Genomic DNA, 13,636 nt, shown 5'->3' with positions numbered 1-13,636 from the left:
ATATTTTTTATATAAAAAGAGAATAGTGAAATCAAATAAATTAAATTAACAAGCGAGGTGCTCAAGTTTTTTTTAGGAGTACTACAGTGGCTTTCTGCAATGAAACATGGGCTGCACTGAGGCTGAACTTTGATACTGGGCCGGCCCACAGGTTACGCACCTCCTGTGATGCACCTTTTTTTTGGAGAAATTCCTGTGATGCACTTGAGCACCAGCCCCAATGGCATGCGTCGGAAAATGTTTTGGGCTTTTAGCCCAATTGGCATGGGCGCCCGGCCTGATGCCACAGCCAGCTGCAGCAAAGATTGGGTTCAGGCACCACATACTCACAAACAGAGCTGGACGTGCGTTCGTAGGCACTGATAGGGATGAAAATGGTTCGGATATGGACGGATATCATCGATATTATATTTGTTTTTATATTTTTGTTCGGATTCAGATTCGAATACGGATAGTGTCAACTATGTCGGATAGGATATGATTGGATATCGACATCATAAATATGCGATTTGAGTATTCGGATACGGATACGGTATCAGATGTTGATATCCGGACTCAGATACGGACAGATCTCAACCCCTCTAAACGGATTCGGTTTCGAATACGGTCGGAAAATATCCGTACCGTTTTCATCCCTAGGTACTGAGACACGTTTTGGCCCCGTTCACGTGTCCTTAAACCCGGCTTGGATCCGTTTATTTTTTCATCCGAAACAACGTTTTCCTCTCACAGATTCCTCCAGATTTATCTAGATTTCTCCAGAATTCATCCAAACGAACGAACGGGGACTTCGCCTACAACTAGAAAGCAGGCAGCACATACGCAGCATGAAACAGCGTTACATACGGAATATATATAGAACAACGCTGGTTGAGTTACATAATAATTGGAGTAACACACAAAACTCAGATAACCATCGGCCTGTTCGCTGGTTGGTTTCTGGGCTGATTTGGGCTGACTGGTTCTGGTTTATTGTGAGAGAAAAACACTATTGGCTGGCTGGTTTGGGCTGGCTGAAACCAACAAGCGAACAGGCTGCATACATGGCTCCTGCAGCTAAATGAGGATGACGACACGAGCTACAGTTGATCATTGAAATAGTACTTCTTCCGTCTAGAAAAACATGTAATTTTAGCACAGTACCACATTTTAATATCTTAAATCTGACTAATTATAGATAAAAAAGCATCAATATTTATGATATCAAATAAATATCATTAGATTAATTATAAAATTTATTTTCATAATAAATTGATTTATAGCCATAAATATGAATACTATTCATTAGAAACTTATCAAATTTGAACAACTTTTTTTTAGCACGTAACCCATAGTTGTATGTTTTCATAGACAGAAGGAGTACCTTATTGCTGATGCTTGCAAGGCGTAAATGAGAAAAACGGAACGTACTTTTACTTAGCTACATAGGCTCTGTTCGCTTTGCTAAAAGCAATGGCTGAAAGTACTGTTTGCTAATTTATTGTAAAAAAAATACTATTTATTCGTTAAAATAGCATGACTCACGAAAGAAGCAAACAGGACCATACTCTCGGATGGCCAAATGGATCCAGTAAGTTGCATTGCATCGACGCGCGCGACAGCGCCTCGCGCCTTCAGCAGCTAGCTCTGGATCTTCCTGAACCTGCGGAGCTTCCAGGTGTCGGAGCGCGACCCCGGCACGCCCCACACCTGGCAGTCGTACTGCGCGGTGCTCCCGCCATCGTCGGGCCTTGCGGCGACCACCACGAGGCGGAAGTTGGTGCCGCCGCCCACGGCCTGCTCCGTCTGCCCCCGCACCACGCCCACGTACGCCAGGTCCCTGTGGTGCGCCAGCCCGTACACCAGCACCGCGAACTGCGCCACCTGCTGGATCACCAGCTCGTTCACGTCCAGGACGGGCACCCACGCGGCCTGCGCCGACGACGACGCGACAAGGAGCGCGGCGGCGAGCAGGGGCAGCACCGGCGATCTCATGGTGCGGTGGCTATAGATGTAGTGACGAGCGAGCGTGAAGCTTTAGTTTCTGTCGTTATGGCCGTTACCGGGACGAGTTCTTCTACTGCCGTCGTTATAAGTAGTGCAGGAAAAGGATGTCGCAATGCGTCCATCTGACGTAAAATGCGTGGATGCATGAGGCCGTGATGATGATCATCGGACGTAAAATGTTTTGGGTGCGTGCGCGTATTGGAACTTGAATTTGGTTTTATGGCGTAGAGGCCGGAAAGGTACGTTGGGGGAAGCAGTCGATCGGCACTGCTGCCGGGGTAGCTTCTTCTCTGATCTGCCAGCTGCCTCGCTCTCGATCTCCTGCGCCCGGCCGCCGCGCCTAGCTTCATACGGAGATCGGATTGGGCGCGATGTATGGAAAGCACACCGCGTTGGCGCGTTGGATCATGGTCCGGTGGCGCGCGCGCACGCACTAAAAGTAAAAACACGTTACACGTCGCCCCTTGCCCCCTTCCACCGTCTACGCGCGCGGTTTACGCGCCACGCATGCCCAGTGCCCACCCCTCGCCACCGGACCCCAAGTTAATTAGCAGCTAGTAGTAGCATCATTTCGATCGACCATTCCAAGAAGCTAAAGAGTTGCGTGCGTCGCGCACTTCACAGCTCGTCGGCAGTATCTTGCAGTGGAGTAGTACCTTAATAATGTTGAAATGCTCAATATATACATCATGCATCCTGATATGTCTTTTTAGGGACTTGCTATTTCCTATGGCTCCCGTTCTCCAAAATAGAGATTCTTTTGGTTTGGCCCTAAGTCAACTCCTGTAATTTTGATCAAATTCATATATAAATATATTAGCATCTACAAACAAATCTACTATCAAATACTCTCTTCATTTCCAATTATAAGATGTTTTGATTTTTCTAAATATATTGATTTTACTATACACTTAGATATATACTGTGTCTAGATACATAACGAAGGCAATGTATTTAAAAAAACAAAACGACTTACAATTTGAACAGATGTACATATTTCATAGTGGATCTGATGAAAACTAATTTGATATTATAGGTGCATTTTTCTGTAAACATGATCAGGAACTAATGAAGTCCAACTTAAGATAAATTTAACAGCATGTAATTGTCGATACGGGACCCACAGGATACCCCACAAGGGAGAGAGAAGATCTAGTTCAACTAGGATTCTTCCCATGTAAATCTTAGTAGTAGAACTATCAAGTAATCCTACTAGGAAATCTCATTGTAAACCGACTAGGACTCTGGCCTCCTGACTATATAAAGGAGGGCAATGCTCCTGTCAAAAGAAGAGAACAGAGCAGATCATAATCGATCCAACGCAAAGGCTAAGGCCGACTGGACGTAAGGTTATTACTCGATCTACGATCGAGGGCCTGAACCAGGATAAATCGGCTGTCTCTTACGTAAACCATCGAGTTCGGCATACGCCGAAGCCCGAACATACTGCCCCGGGTACCCCCGTGGCAGGCTATCGGTGGTAAAACATCGACAGCTGGCGCGCCAAGTAGGGGCTTTCGGCGACTTTGCTTCCGAGAGCTCGATGGACCTCGACAGCATAATTTTCCCGACGGGATCAACTTTCACCTTTGGCTCATGGATCTGTAAGGCAGATAACAATGGCAAGCTTCAAAGCCATGTCCTTGAAGATCCAGATCATCTAAAAGAAGTTCCTAATTCAACAACTGCAACAGATCAGCTCACCAGAAGATTCGCGCAGCTCATAGTATCCGAGTCAAATCGGATTCCACGACCACTCGTATCCGATTCGAATTCAGGCTCCAAGACGAAGTTTTATCCGAGTGCTTTCAAGGAACCGAGTTCTTTTTTGGCAAGGTTCCAGAACACAACCCAAAACAACTCGGATTACCCCCAGAATTCTCTCAAGAAGTCGAGTTCTTTTCCATTTGGGCTCGACAACATGACAAAATCCTATCAGGGACAGGTCGAAAGATTTTTCAATCTAGGATTTGGGATACCACTGACAGGAGCTCAGGAGGGTCTCGTGCTAACAATAACATCGCAGGACTGTATCATCCACTGGCCGGATTCCGTTCCTGAGGGTAGCGGAACCCAACTAGTCGGCACAACAACAACAGCTATTTTACCTTACCAAGAAGGAGACTCGATCTACGACACCAAGGCATCCACTAAAGTTATCAGCGACTCCGACAGCATGAAAACTAACGCCAATAACAGAACCACTCATGCACGAGAAGTGCTCATGGTTCGACGACCGCGGTCACCATTAAATCCCCCGGAAGCACCCGATGTCAGATCATCAGATGAATCAGAATCCAACATATCACCCTTTGCCCAGGGCTACGATGGAGAGACAGATAGTCAGAAGCAAGCTAGAGAAAGAAAAACAAGTTGAAGCAAGGGCGCCAACACCATGCTAGGCAGCGCAGGGAAGCTTGGATCAGATACGAGTCAGAATTAGCTGAGTACGACAAAAGAAAATCGCAACTAGAAGTCGAAGGAAGACGCACGGCGAATACGCCTTACGATAAGATTCGAGAAGCATTAGAAGAACTCGGAGCAACTTCGCATCCTGGTGAGAAGTATGAACAGCTCCAGGACTTGCTTCGATCGACAATCCCGAGAACGCACGAAGAGAAAGCTCGATCAAGACTACCCGCCAGATCAACAACCCACCGGCAAGAAGATCAAAATCAAAGGAAATCCGCTTTCGAAAGACTTGGGCCAGGTAGAAGCCATGACGGAGGAAATAGGAAGGAACATAATCAAGGCCACCGATTTGAACAACTAAGGAAGACTATGAGCAGGGTACCTACCCAGACAGCCTCGCAAGATTGTTCCCATCAGAACAACAGTTGGCCAGAGGAAGGCGCCGAATCTGAATTCAAAGAAACCAAGGCACATGACAGGTTCCCCTGCTTCACGAACAGGCTCGCATTGGTGCGATTACCTCACAAATTCAAACCATCTAATCACTCCAAGTATGATGGCAAAATTGAACTAAAGCAATGGCTCAGAATATATTCACAATCAATTGAACTAGCCGGAGGAGACGACGATATCAAAACCCTTTTCTTCCCCATGGCACTGGAGGCCATGCCCCTCCAATGGTTCGATAAACTAAATCCAGGATCTATCAGAAATTGAGAGGATTTGCAAAGAGCTTTTTGTGAGAATTTCGCAGGAATCATTACACACCCAATCACTCATGCAGAACTAAAAGGACTCAAGCAAAAGGGAGGTGAAAGTCTTAGAAACTACTATCGACGATTCGGCGAACTACGAGCTCAAGTGCATGACATAACCGAACGAGAAGTAATTGAAGCTTTCTCTCACGGAATCATGGCTAGATGGCAATTTCAAGACTTCTGCAAAGAAAATCCGAGAAACAATGAAGAATTCAGACGTACAGTAGAAAAGATGATTACTGTAGAAGAAAAAACACGAGAGAGGTTCCCGGACAGAAGCAATCAAGACAACCCGGACAAGCAAAATCACCGAAATAGCAGACATCAAGAAAGAAAACGTAGACCAGACAATTCTGTGGCAATGGCCGACAAATCAAAGAAGTTTCCCAAACCCAGAAGATATGATGACATTGAAAACATACGTTGCCCATTGCACCCTAGTGGGAGGCACACCATCATAAATTGCTACACTTTCAATGATCGATACACAAGAAAAGATAGTAAGGAAAACACCAAAAAGGACAATCAGAAAAGAGAAGAAGACAACCACGAGGACAAAGGATTCCAAAAACCCAGGGGAACGGTAGCAGTGATTTTCTCAGGGGCTCTGGATTGCAGAAGCAAACATCAAGAAAAACTAGCACTGCGGACCATTATGACAGCAGAACCGGCTACACCAAGATACCTCAATTGGTCAGAGTATCCTATCCAATTTACCAGAGAAGACCAATGGACTAGCATGGGAAACGTAGGCCATTATCCACTGGTTCTAGATCCGACTATTGCTGGTATGACCGTCACCAAAGTACTAATCGATGGAGGAGCTGGACTTAACATCATCTTTTTAGAAACTCTAAGGAAAATGGGACTACAACTCGCCGGGATGATTACGCCAACAAGCACACCTTTTTACGGAATAGTACCCGGTGAAGCAGCCATGCCACTCGGACAAATTACTTTACCTGTTACCTTTGGAACTTCTTCAAACTACCGAACAGAGTTTATCAAATTTGAAGTCGCCGACTTCGATTCATCATATCATGCAATCCTCGGACATCCAGCACTGACCAAATTCATGGCAATACCACATTATCCATACTTACTGCTTAAGATGCAAGGACCCAATGGTATCCTTTCTCTTCGAAGCGATTTAAAGCACGCTTTTGACTGCGACGTTCAGGCGATCCAAATTGCAGCTAAAGCGCAAGCCGACAATGGAAGAAAAGAAATAGCCGCAATCGCTGCAGAAACAAGCCAAGAAGAATTAGAAATACCGGCTAAAAAGCCCAGCATCATCGCACCACCAAAAGAAGCCGACGTTAAGCAAATTGACTTAGGCACAGGCGATACCTCCAAGACAGCAACTATCAGTGCTCACCTCTCGGCAAAATAGGAACTCGCGCTCACCAACTTTCTTCGGGACAACAAAGATATCTTCGCTTGGAAGCCAGCCGACATGCCAGGAGTCCCAAGGGAGTTGGCTGAGCACAGAATTGATGTTAACAAAAGCTCCAAACCTGTAAAACAACGGCTATGACGATTCTCACCCGACAAGAAGGCAGCAATTAAAAAGGAAATAACAAAACTGATGGCAGCTGGATTCATCAAGGAGATCCTTCATCCAGATTGGCTAGCAAACCCAGTCCTTGTACAGAAGAAAAACACGGACGAGTGGCGTATGTGCGTCGATTACATAGATCTCAACAAACATTGCCCAAAAGATCCGTTCGGGCTACCACGCATTGACCAGATAGTTGACTCGACAGCAGGATCTGCGCTATTATCTTTTCTCGATTGTTATTCAGGATATCACCAGATCGCACTAAAAGAAGAAGACCAGAGCAAGACATCTTTCATCACCCCATTTGGTGCCTACTGCTACAAGACCATGTCGTTTGGACTAAAGAACGCTAGCGCCACGTACCAAAGAGCTATCCAGACTTGCCTTGGGAATCAAATCAGTGAAAATGTGGAGGCATACGTGGACGATGTGGTGGTGAAAACAAAGAACCCAGACACTCTAATTGAAGATTTAAAGCAAACCTTCGAAAACTTGAAGAAATGGAGATGGAAATTGAACCCAAATAAATGTGTATTTGGAGTTTCCTCAGGACAACTACTCGGATTTTTGGTCAGTCAGCGCGGGATTGAAGCCAGCACCAAGCAAATTTGAGCTATAACAGAAATGGGCCCACCTAGAAGTGTCAAAGATGTGCAGAAACTAACAGGATGCATGGCGGCCCTCAACCGTTTCATATCAAGACTCGGCGAAAAGGGGTTACCTTTCTTTAAACTACTAAAGAAGACAGACAAGTTCGAGTGGACAATAGAGGCCGATGAAGCTTTCAAAAAACTTAAAGAATACCTCACTTCATCGCCTATCCTGACACCTCCAAAGAAAGATGAAGATATGATGCTATATATTACGGCAACTCCTACCGTAATCAGCACAGCAATAGTCATAGAAAGAGAAGAACAAGGGCGCGTGTATAAAGTGCAACGTCCCGTATACTACATCAGCGAAGTACTGTCAGAATCCAAAATCCGGTACCCGCATGTACAAAAACTACTCTACGCTCTACTCATTACCTCACGGAAGCTTTGCCACTATTTTGAAAGCCACAAGATTACCGTGGTGACAGATTTTCCACTCGGAGACATCCTACACAATAAAGATGCCACGGGGCGCATATCCAAGTGGGCAGTTGAAATTGGAGCTCTTGACATCAATTTCACCCCACGGAAAGCAATCAAATCTCAAGCCCTCGCCGATTTCATGGCCGAATGGACAGAGATTCAACAGCCTTTATCAGATACAATCCTTGACCACTAGAAGATGTACTTCGACAGATCACTCAAACTAGGCGGGGCCGGTGCAGGCGTTCTCCTTATTTCTCCAGAAGGAAAACAACTCAAGTACGTCCTTCAGATATTATGGCAAGCTACAAATAACGAAGCAGAATATGAAGCCCTCATCCACGGGCTATGAGTGGCGATTACCCTCGGAATAAAAAGATTACTCATATACGGCGATTCAGCAGTGGTCATCAACCAAGTCAACAAAGATTGGGATTGCACCAAAGAAAACATGGGTGCTTATTGTGCTGAAATACGGAAACTTGAAAAATATTTCCAAGGATTAGAAATTTTACACGTCCTACACGATTCCAACATTGCAGCAGATGTCCTTGCCAAGCTCGGATCAGACAGAGCAAAAGTTCCACCCGGCGTATTCATAGAAGAGCTATCAGTCCCCTCTATCAAACAACCCGGTGAAACAACACATGAAATTCAGGCTAAAGGCATTCAGATCTTGATAATCAACACTTCATGGACCCAAGTTTTCATTGACTATATCAAAGAAAATAAACTGCCAGCAGATAAAACAGAGGCCACATAAGTTGTTCGCAGAAGCAAAAACTACGTTCTAGTAGGGGATAAACTCTACAGAAGAGCAGCATCATCAGGAGTACTACTAAAATGTGTCTCATTTGAAGAAGGCAAAGAAATCTTAGATGAAATACACTCAGGTTGCTGTGGAAATCATGCCGCTTCAAGGACACTAGTTGGCAAAGCATTTCGCACCGGATTCTACTGGCCAACCGCTTTGAAAGACGCAGAAGAGCTTGTCAAAAAATGCAAAGGTTGCCAAATGTTTGCAAGACAAACCCACGTACCAGCTCACAATCTTATCTGCATCCCACCCGCTTGACCTTTTTCCTGCTGGGGGCTAGATCAAGTAGGACCCCTGAAAAAAGCAAAAGGCGGCTTCGAGTACATCTTCGTAGCAATCGACAAATTCACCAAGTGGATTGAATACAAACCACTCACGAAGTACAGCGCAACCAAAGCAGTCGAGTTCATCCAAGACATTATGCACCGCTTCGGCATGCCCAATCGAATCATCACAGATCTAGGCTCCCCTTTCACAGCTACAGAATTCAAGGGCTAGGCACAAGACTGTGGTTTCAGTATAGACTATGCGTCTGTTGCACATCCAGAGGCCAACGGATAAGTAGAAAGGGCTAATGGACTCATACTAGCCAAATTAAAGCCAAGATTATACGAAGAACTAGTGGACTATGGGTCCAAATGGATTGAAGAATTACCGAAAGTAGTATGGGGACTACGAACTCAAATAAGCAGAGCTACAGGCTACTCACCTTTCTTCCTAGTTTACGGGTCAGAGGCCGTACTGCCCGCCGACTTGATCTGGACATCCCCAAAGATAGAGCAATACGATGAAGGAGAAGCGGAACACACAAGAAGATTAGAACTCGACAGCTCAGAAGAAATCAGAGTAAACGCTACCCTCCAATCAGCCAGATACCTACAAGGTTTAAGACGGCATTACAACAAGAGTACCCAACCTCGATCACTACAAGTCGGAGACTTAGTACTAAGAAGGATACAGAAGACTGACGGACAACATAAACTACTCAGTCCATGGGAAGGTCCCTTCATTGTCACAAAAGTCACCGGACCAGGCACATACAAGTTAATAACTGAAGATGGAAAAGAAGTCAGCAATACATGGCACATCAGCCAGCTAAGAAGATTCTACGCGTAGAAACAACTCAAGAAAAAACGGATATGCAAGCCACAAGGGACCAACGTTCACAATCGATGAAAAGCAATACTCTTCAACAACATATGTAGTAGTTTATACTCATGATCAATAAAGATGGCATTCATCCACAGCATGTCTTGTCATGACCTTCAATGAGTTGTGTTCACGAAACAAAAAGCAAAATGGCTGAAAACATGCCTGAGCATCCCGGCCGAGAGCAAAATAGCTGAAAAAACGCTTGAGCCCGCCGATGAGGGTAGCTAAAAGCTAACACCCGAAACAAAAAAGCAAAATGGCTGAAAACATGCCTGAGCATCCCGGCCGAGAGCAAAATAGCTGAAAAAACGCTTGAGCCCGCCGATGAGGGTAGCTAAAAGCTAACACCCGAAACAAAAAAGCAAAATGGCTGAAAACATGCCTGAGCATCCCGACCAAGAGCAAAATAGCTAAAAAAATGCTTGAGCCCGCCGATGAGGGTAGCTAAAAGCTAACACCCGAAACAAAAAAGCAAAATGGCTGAAAAATGCCTGAGCATCCCGGCCGAGAGCAAAATAGCTGAAAAAAACGCTTGAGCCTGCCGATGAGGGTAGCTAAAATCTAACACCTGAAACAAAAAAGCAAAATGGCTGAAAACATGCCTGAGCATCCCGGCCGAGAGCAGACCGAAACTTAAACTTCAAAAGACCCTCTAGCACTTCGTTCCGAAAAGCAAGAGGCTCGGGGGCTACATCTAGATAGGAATACTTTTTCCTCAGAAAAGCACAAGCGCCACTCAAGAAAGCACTCGGATGCCGAAGTTTGTCAAGGCAACATTCTATACCGAGTCGTTTTACATAGCGCAGGCGAAAGGTTGTTAACGCAAAGATCTACATCTAACAAGTCATAGCACGGACAAAGCACTCGACGGATCACAAAGGAAGAAGAAAAGAAAAGTACTCGACAAATCGAGAGGTCTCGTCAGAATAACGCACAGAGTTGTTTTGTGGAGCAGAGACGGGAACAGGACAAAGTACTCAGCAAGACAAGTAACTTCAACCGCACCCAAGCAAAGAATACATCAACAAAAATAAAGAATCTTCATTTAAAAAGGGAGTGTAATATTATAAGGGGGTGCTCAATCGAGTCAGGCGTTGTCATCAGAAAGGGAAATGTCAATATTTAGACTGTCTACAACCCTACTGGCTAGACCTTCGACCTCAGACTCCATCCTCTCAACGGCGTCAAGATATTCTTGGCTTTCAGCTTCTTCTGCTATCTTGGAGAGAGGCGCCTCTGGAGCAAGAACCCAGACCTGGGCTAGCACATTCTTGGTACATACTTGGGCACACCTCTTCGCGAACTCTTGGAAACGAGTCGGAATCCAGGGAATGAACTGCGCCCAAGATTGCCCGTCATCCGCTGGAGTCTGGAGGACATCGGCTACTGAACGAAAAGATTGCCACAAAACATTCCAATTCTCAGTAGCCGTCGCCAGCTTCCCGGACAAGCCTTCAATAGTTTTTTGGGCCTGCACAAGATCTCTGTCAGCTCCGCGCCTAATCAGCTTAGCAAGGGCGAGTTCTTCCTCGGCATGAGTAATTACCTCCTCAGCTCTATTATGACTAGAACAGACAAGGGCCCTCATTTCATCAGTACTCTCCGAGAGCTTCTGCTTCTCAACTCGGAGAGCTAGGCAGGACATCCAAGAACAAGTCAGCAGAAAAAGAAGTCAAGATACAAGAAGAAACAGGCAGAACCCGCGGCACCTTTGCATTCATTCTTCGCAGACTCCACCGCAGCATCTCTCTGTTTCTCTGTCTCCACTACCCGGGCATGAAGGGCTTTCTCCTCCTTTTGGTGCATTTGACGCTCCGTCTCCAACTCAGCTCGGAGGAGGTCAAGATCGGCTTTTAGAGCATCCACCTCCGAAGACAACTTCCTCTCATTTTTAGATGAGAAAAAGAAGCCAGAATGATCACGAGAGAAAGACTGAGCAAAAAGAGGCAAAGAGAAACAAGGCATAAGGATAGAAGAAAAACAAGCATGCAAAAGAGGAGTGGCAGTAAAACCTACCTGGAGCTTTTCACCAAAAGAAGTCGTGAGGGTCGACAAGCTCCCCCAGGCTACGGTCAGCTCCGATAACCGATGAGTGGCATCGAACTGTTGCACCACGTCACCAGAAAAGGAGGGGCCGCCAGAAGCAAGAGAAGGGGAAGGAGAGGCCGGCTGGGTTGAAGAAGGAACGACCAAAGCAACCTCCAGGGAAGCTGGAGCCAAACCCTCAGAAGAACCCGGTGCAACGGCCACAGTTACCTCCGGAGCGACCAAGTCCGCAACTCCGCTAGGTAGCTCTGAAGCCCCCGCAGCGACTTCATCAACAGAATGTTGTGAGTCTCGAGGCTTAGAACTCGTTGGCACGGCGGGATGCAGAGAAGAAGTCGATGAAGAAGTTAGAGAAGATGAAACACTGAAAAGTGATAAAAGGAAGCACCAATAAAAACCAGAGGAAGGAAGATAAAAGCCAAAAAGATAAAGCTAGAATCTACTCACCCGACTACTTTTTTCTTCATGAAGCCAAGAGAAAGCCTCGCAGGGGGAACCACGATGGCGAAGATGTCCCTGCCACCCAACGATGGGAGCAGGACAGCCGACAACGGAGCCGCGGAAGAAGCTGGAGCTAGAGCCATGGAAGAACTCCGCACCGGAGGAGCGGTACAGCTCGGGACAGAGGCAACCAAAGAACTCAACACCGGAGCTTCAGAAGAAGTCAGTGCAGGAGCCTCGGAAGAACTCACACCCGACCTCCGATTACTTCAAAAAGTTCAAGACTAAAATTCAAAACAAAGAGGAGAAATTCAATGCAACAAGAATATGACAAACAACTCACCGCCGCATGATGAGGGGGACTTCATCATCCTCTTCTTCCTCAGCCAATGAAACCAGAGCACCTGCTGAAAAGGAGATGAAAAGTACTCGGTTCAAGAGAGAAACATGAAAATAAAAGAACAAAGAGTATTAAATGTGCTCACCTAAGAGCATGCTAGCAACAACTGGAGTACCTGAGGGAGTACTTGGTTTGCGAGGCTTCTTGGAGACAGGCAAGCCGGATGAAGACCCGTCCATTCGCCCCCTCTTCGGGACACTACGAGGACCGTAAGGGACTAGATGAGGAACATATTTTTCATATACATCAATAAATCTGAAAGAAACCCTAGGAAGGGCTGTAAAGATTTGAGACTTACTAATTGCAGAAGTACTAGCTAGACGATCCCCAGTCTCTGCCACGGCAGGGAGAACATCAAGGGGGATTGGATCGACAAAGTTCCGCCCAAGCTCATGCGAAAAAAGATAAAACACCGAGACAAGGAAAAGCTAAGCAAGAACGGATGCAGCAAGAGTACATAAAGAACTCAAACAAAAAGATAGACAACTCATAGCTGGGGGCGGGTTGATGGCCGAGAACTCAGAGACGGTAGGAGGAATGACGCTCACTCCTTTCAGCATCTTCTGGAGGCGCTCGAGTACCTCCTCACCGGTCAGCTCAAGAGCTGGGACCATGCGTGAAGGATCCTCGGCCCCAGAATACTCAAAGCCGAGATGCTCCCGCTCTTTCAAAGGCTGAACTCGGCGACGAAGGAAGCTTGAAATAATACCAAAGCCGATCAAACCCTGCTGTTTTAGCATGCTAATCCTATCAAGGAGTGGCTGGATCGCTTGAATCTCAGCAGGTGACTCAAGCTTTTTGTCCCATCGGTCATTCACCATAGGACCAGATCCGGAGTGAACGACAAGAGAAGGGATCAAATTGGCAGCGTAGAACCACTCGGCACGCCAATCTTTGACAGAATCAACCAGGTCATAATAAAAAAACTTAATTTTGAGACCCTGGCGAAACTGAATCCCGCAACCGCCGAGGGCGCTGGTTTCTTCA

General features: G+C 46.1%; 1 protein-coding gene across 1 annotated transcript; it reads right to left on the bottom strand.

Moving 5' to 3' along the window:
* Positions 1 to 1,620: 1,620 nt before the first annotated feature.
* LOC136537407 (cysteine proteinase inhibitor 1-like) lies at positions 1,621 to 1,974 on the bottom strand. The gene has a single exon (XM_066529388.1). It carries the CDS (start codon positions 1,972 to 1,974, stop codon positions 1,621 to 1,623), a length of 354 nt encoding a protein of 117 aa, XP_066385485.1.
* Positions 1,975 to 13,636: the final 11,662 nt, after the last annotated feature.

Source organism: Miscanthus floridulus, chromosome 2, assembly GCF_019320115.1.
Source record: "Miscanthus floridulus cultivar M001 chromosome 2, ASM1932011v1, whole genome shotgun sequence".
NCBI classification, from domain to species: Eukaryota; Viridiplantae; Streptophyta; class Magnoliopsida; order Poales; family Poaceae; genus Miscanthus; species Miscanthus floridulus.
This window is presented reverse-complemented; position numbering and strand designations above follow the sequence as displayed.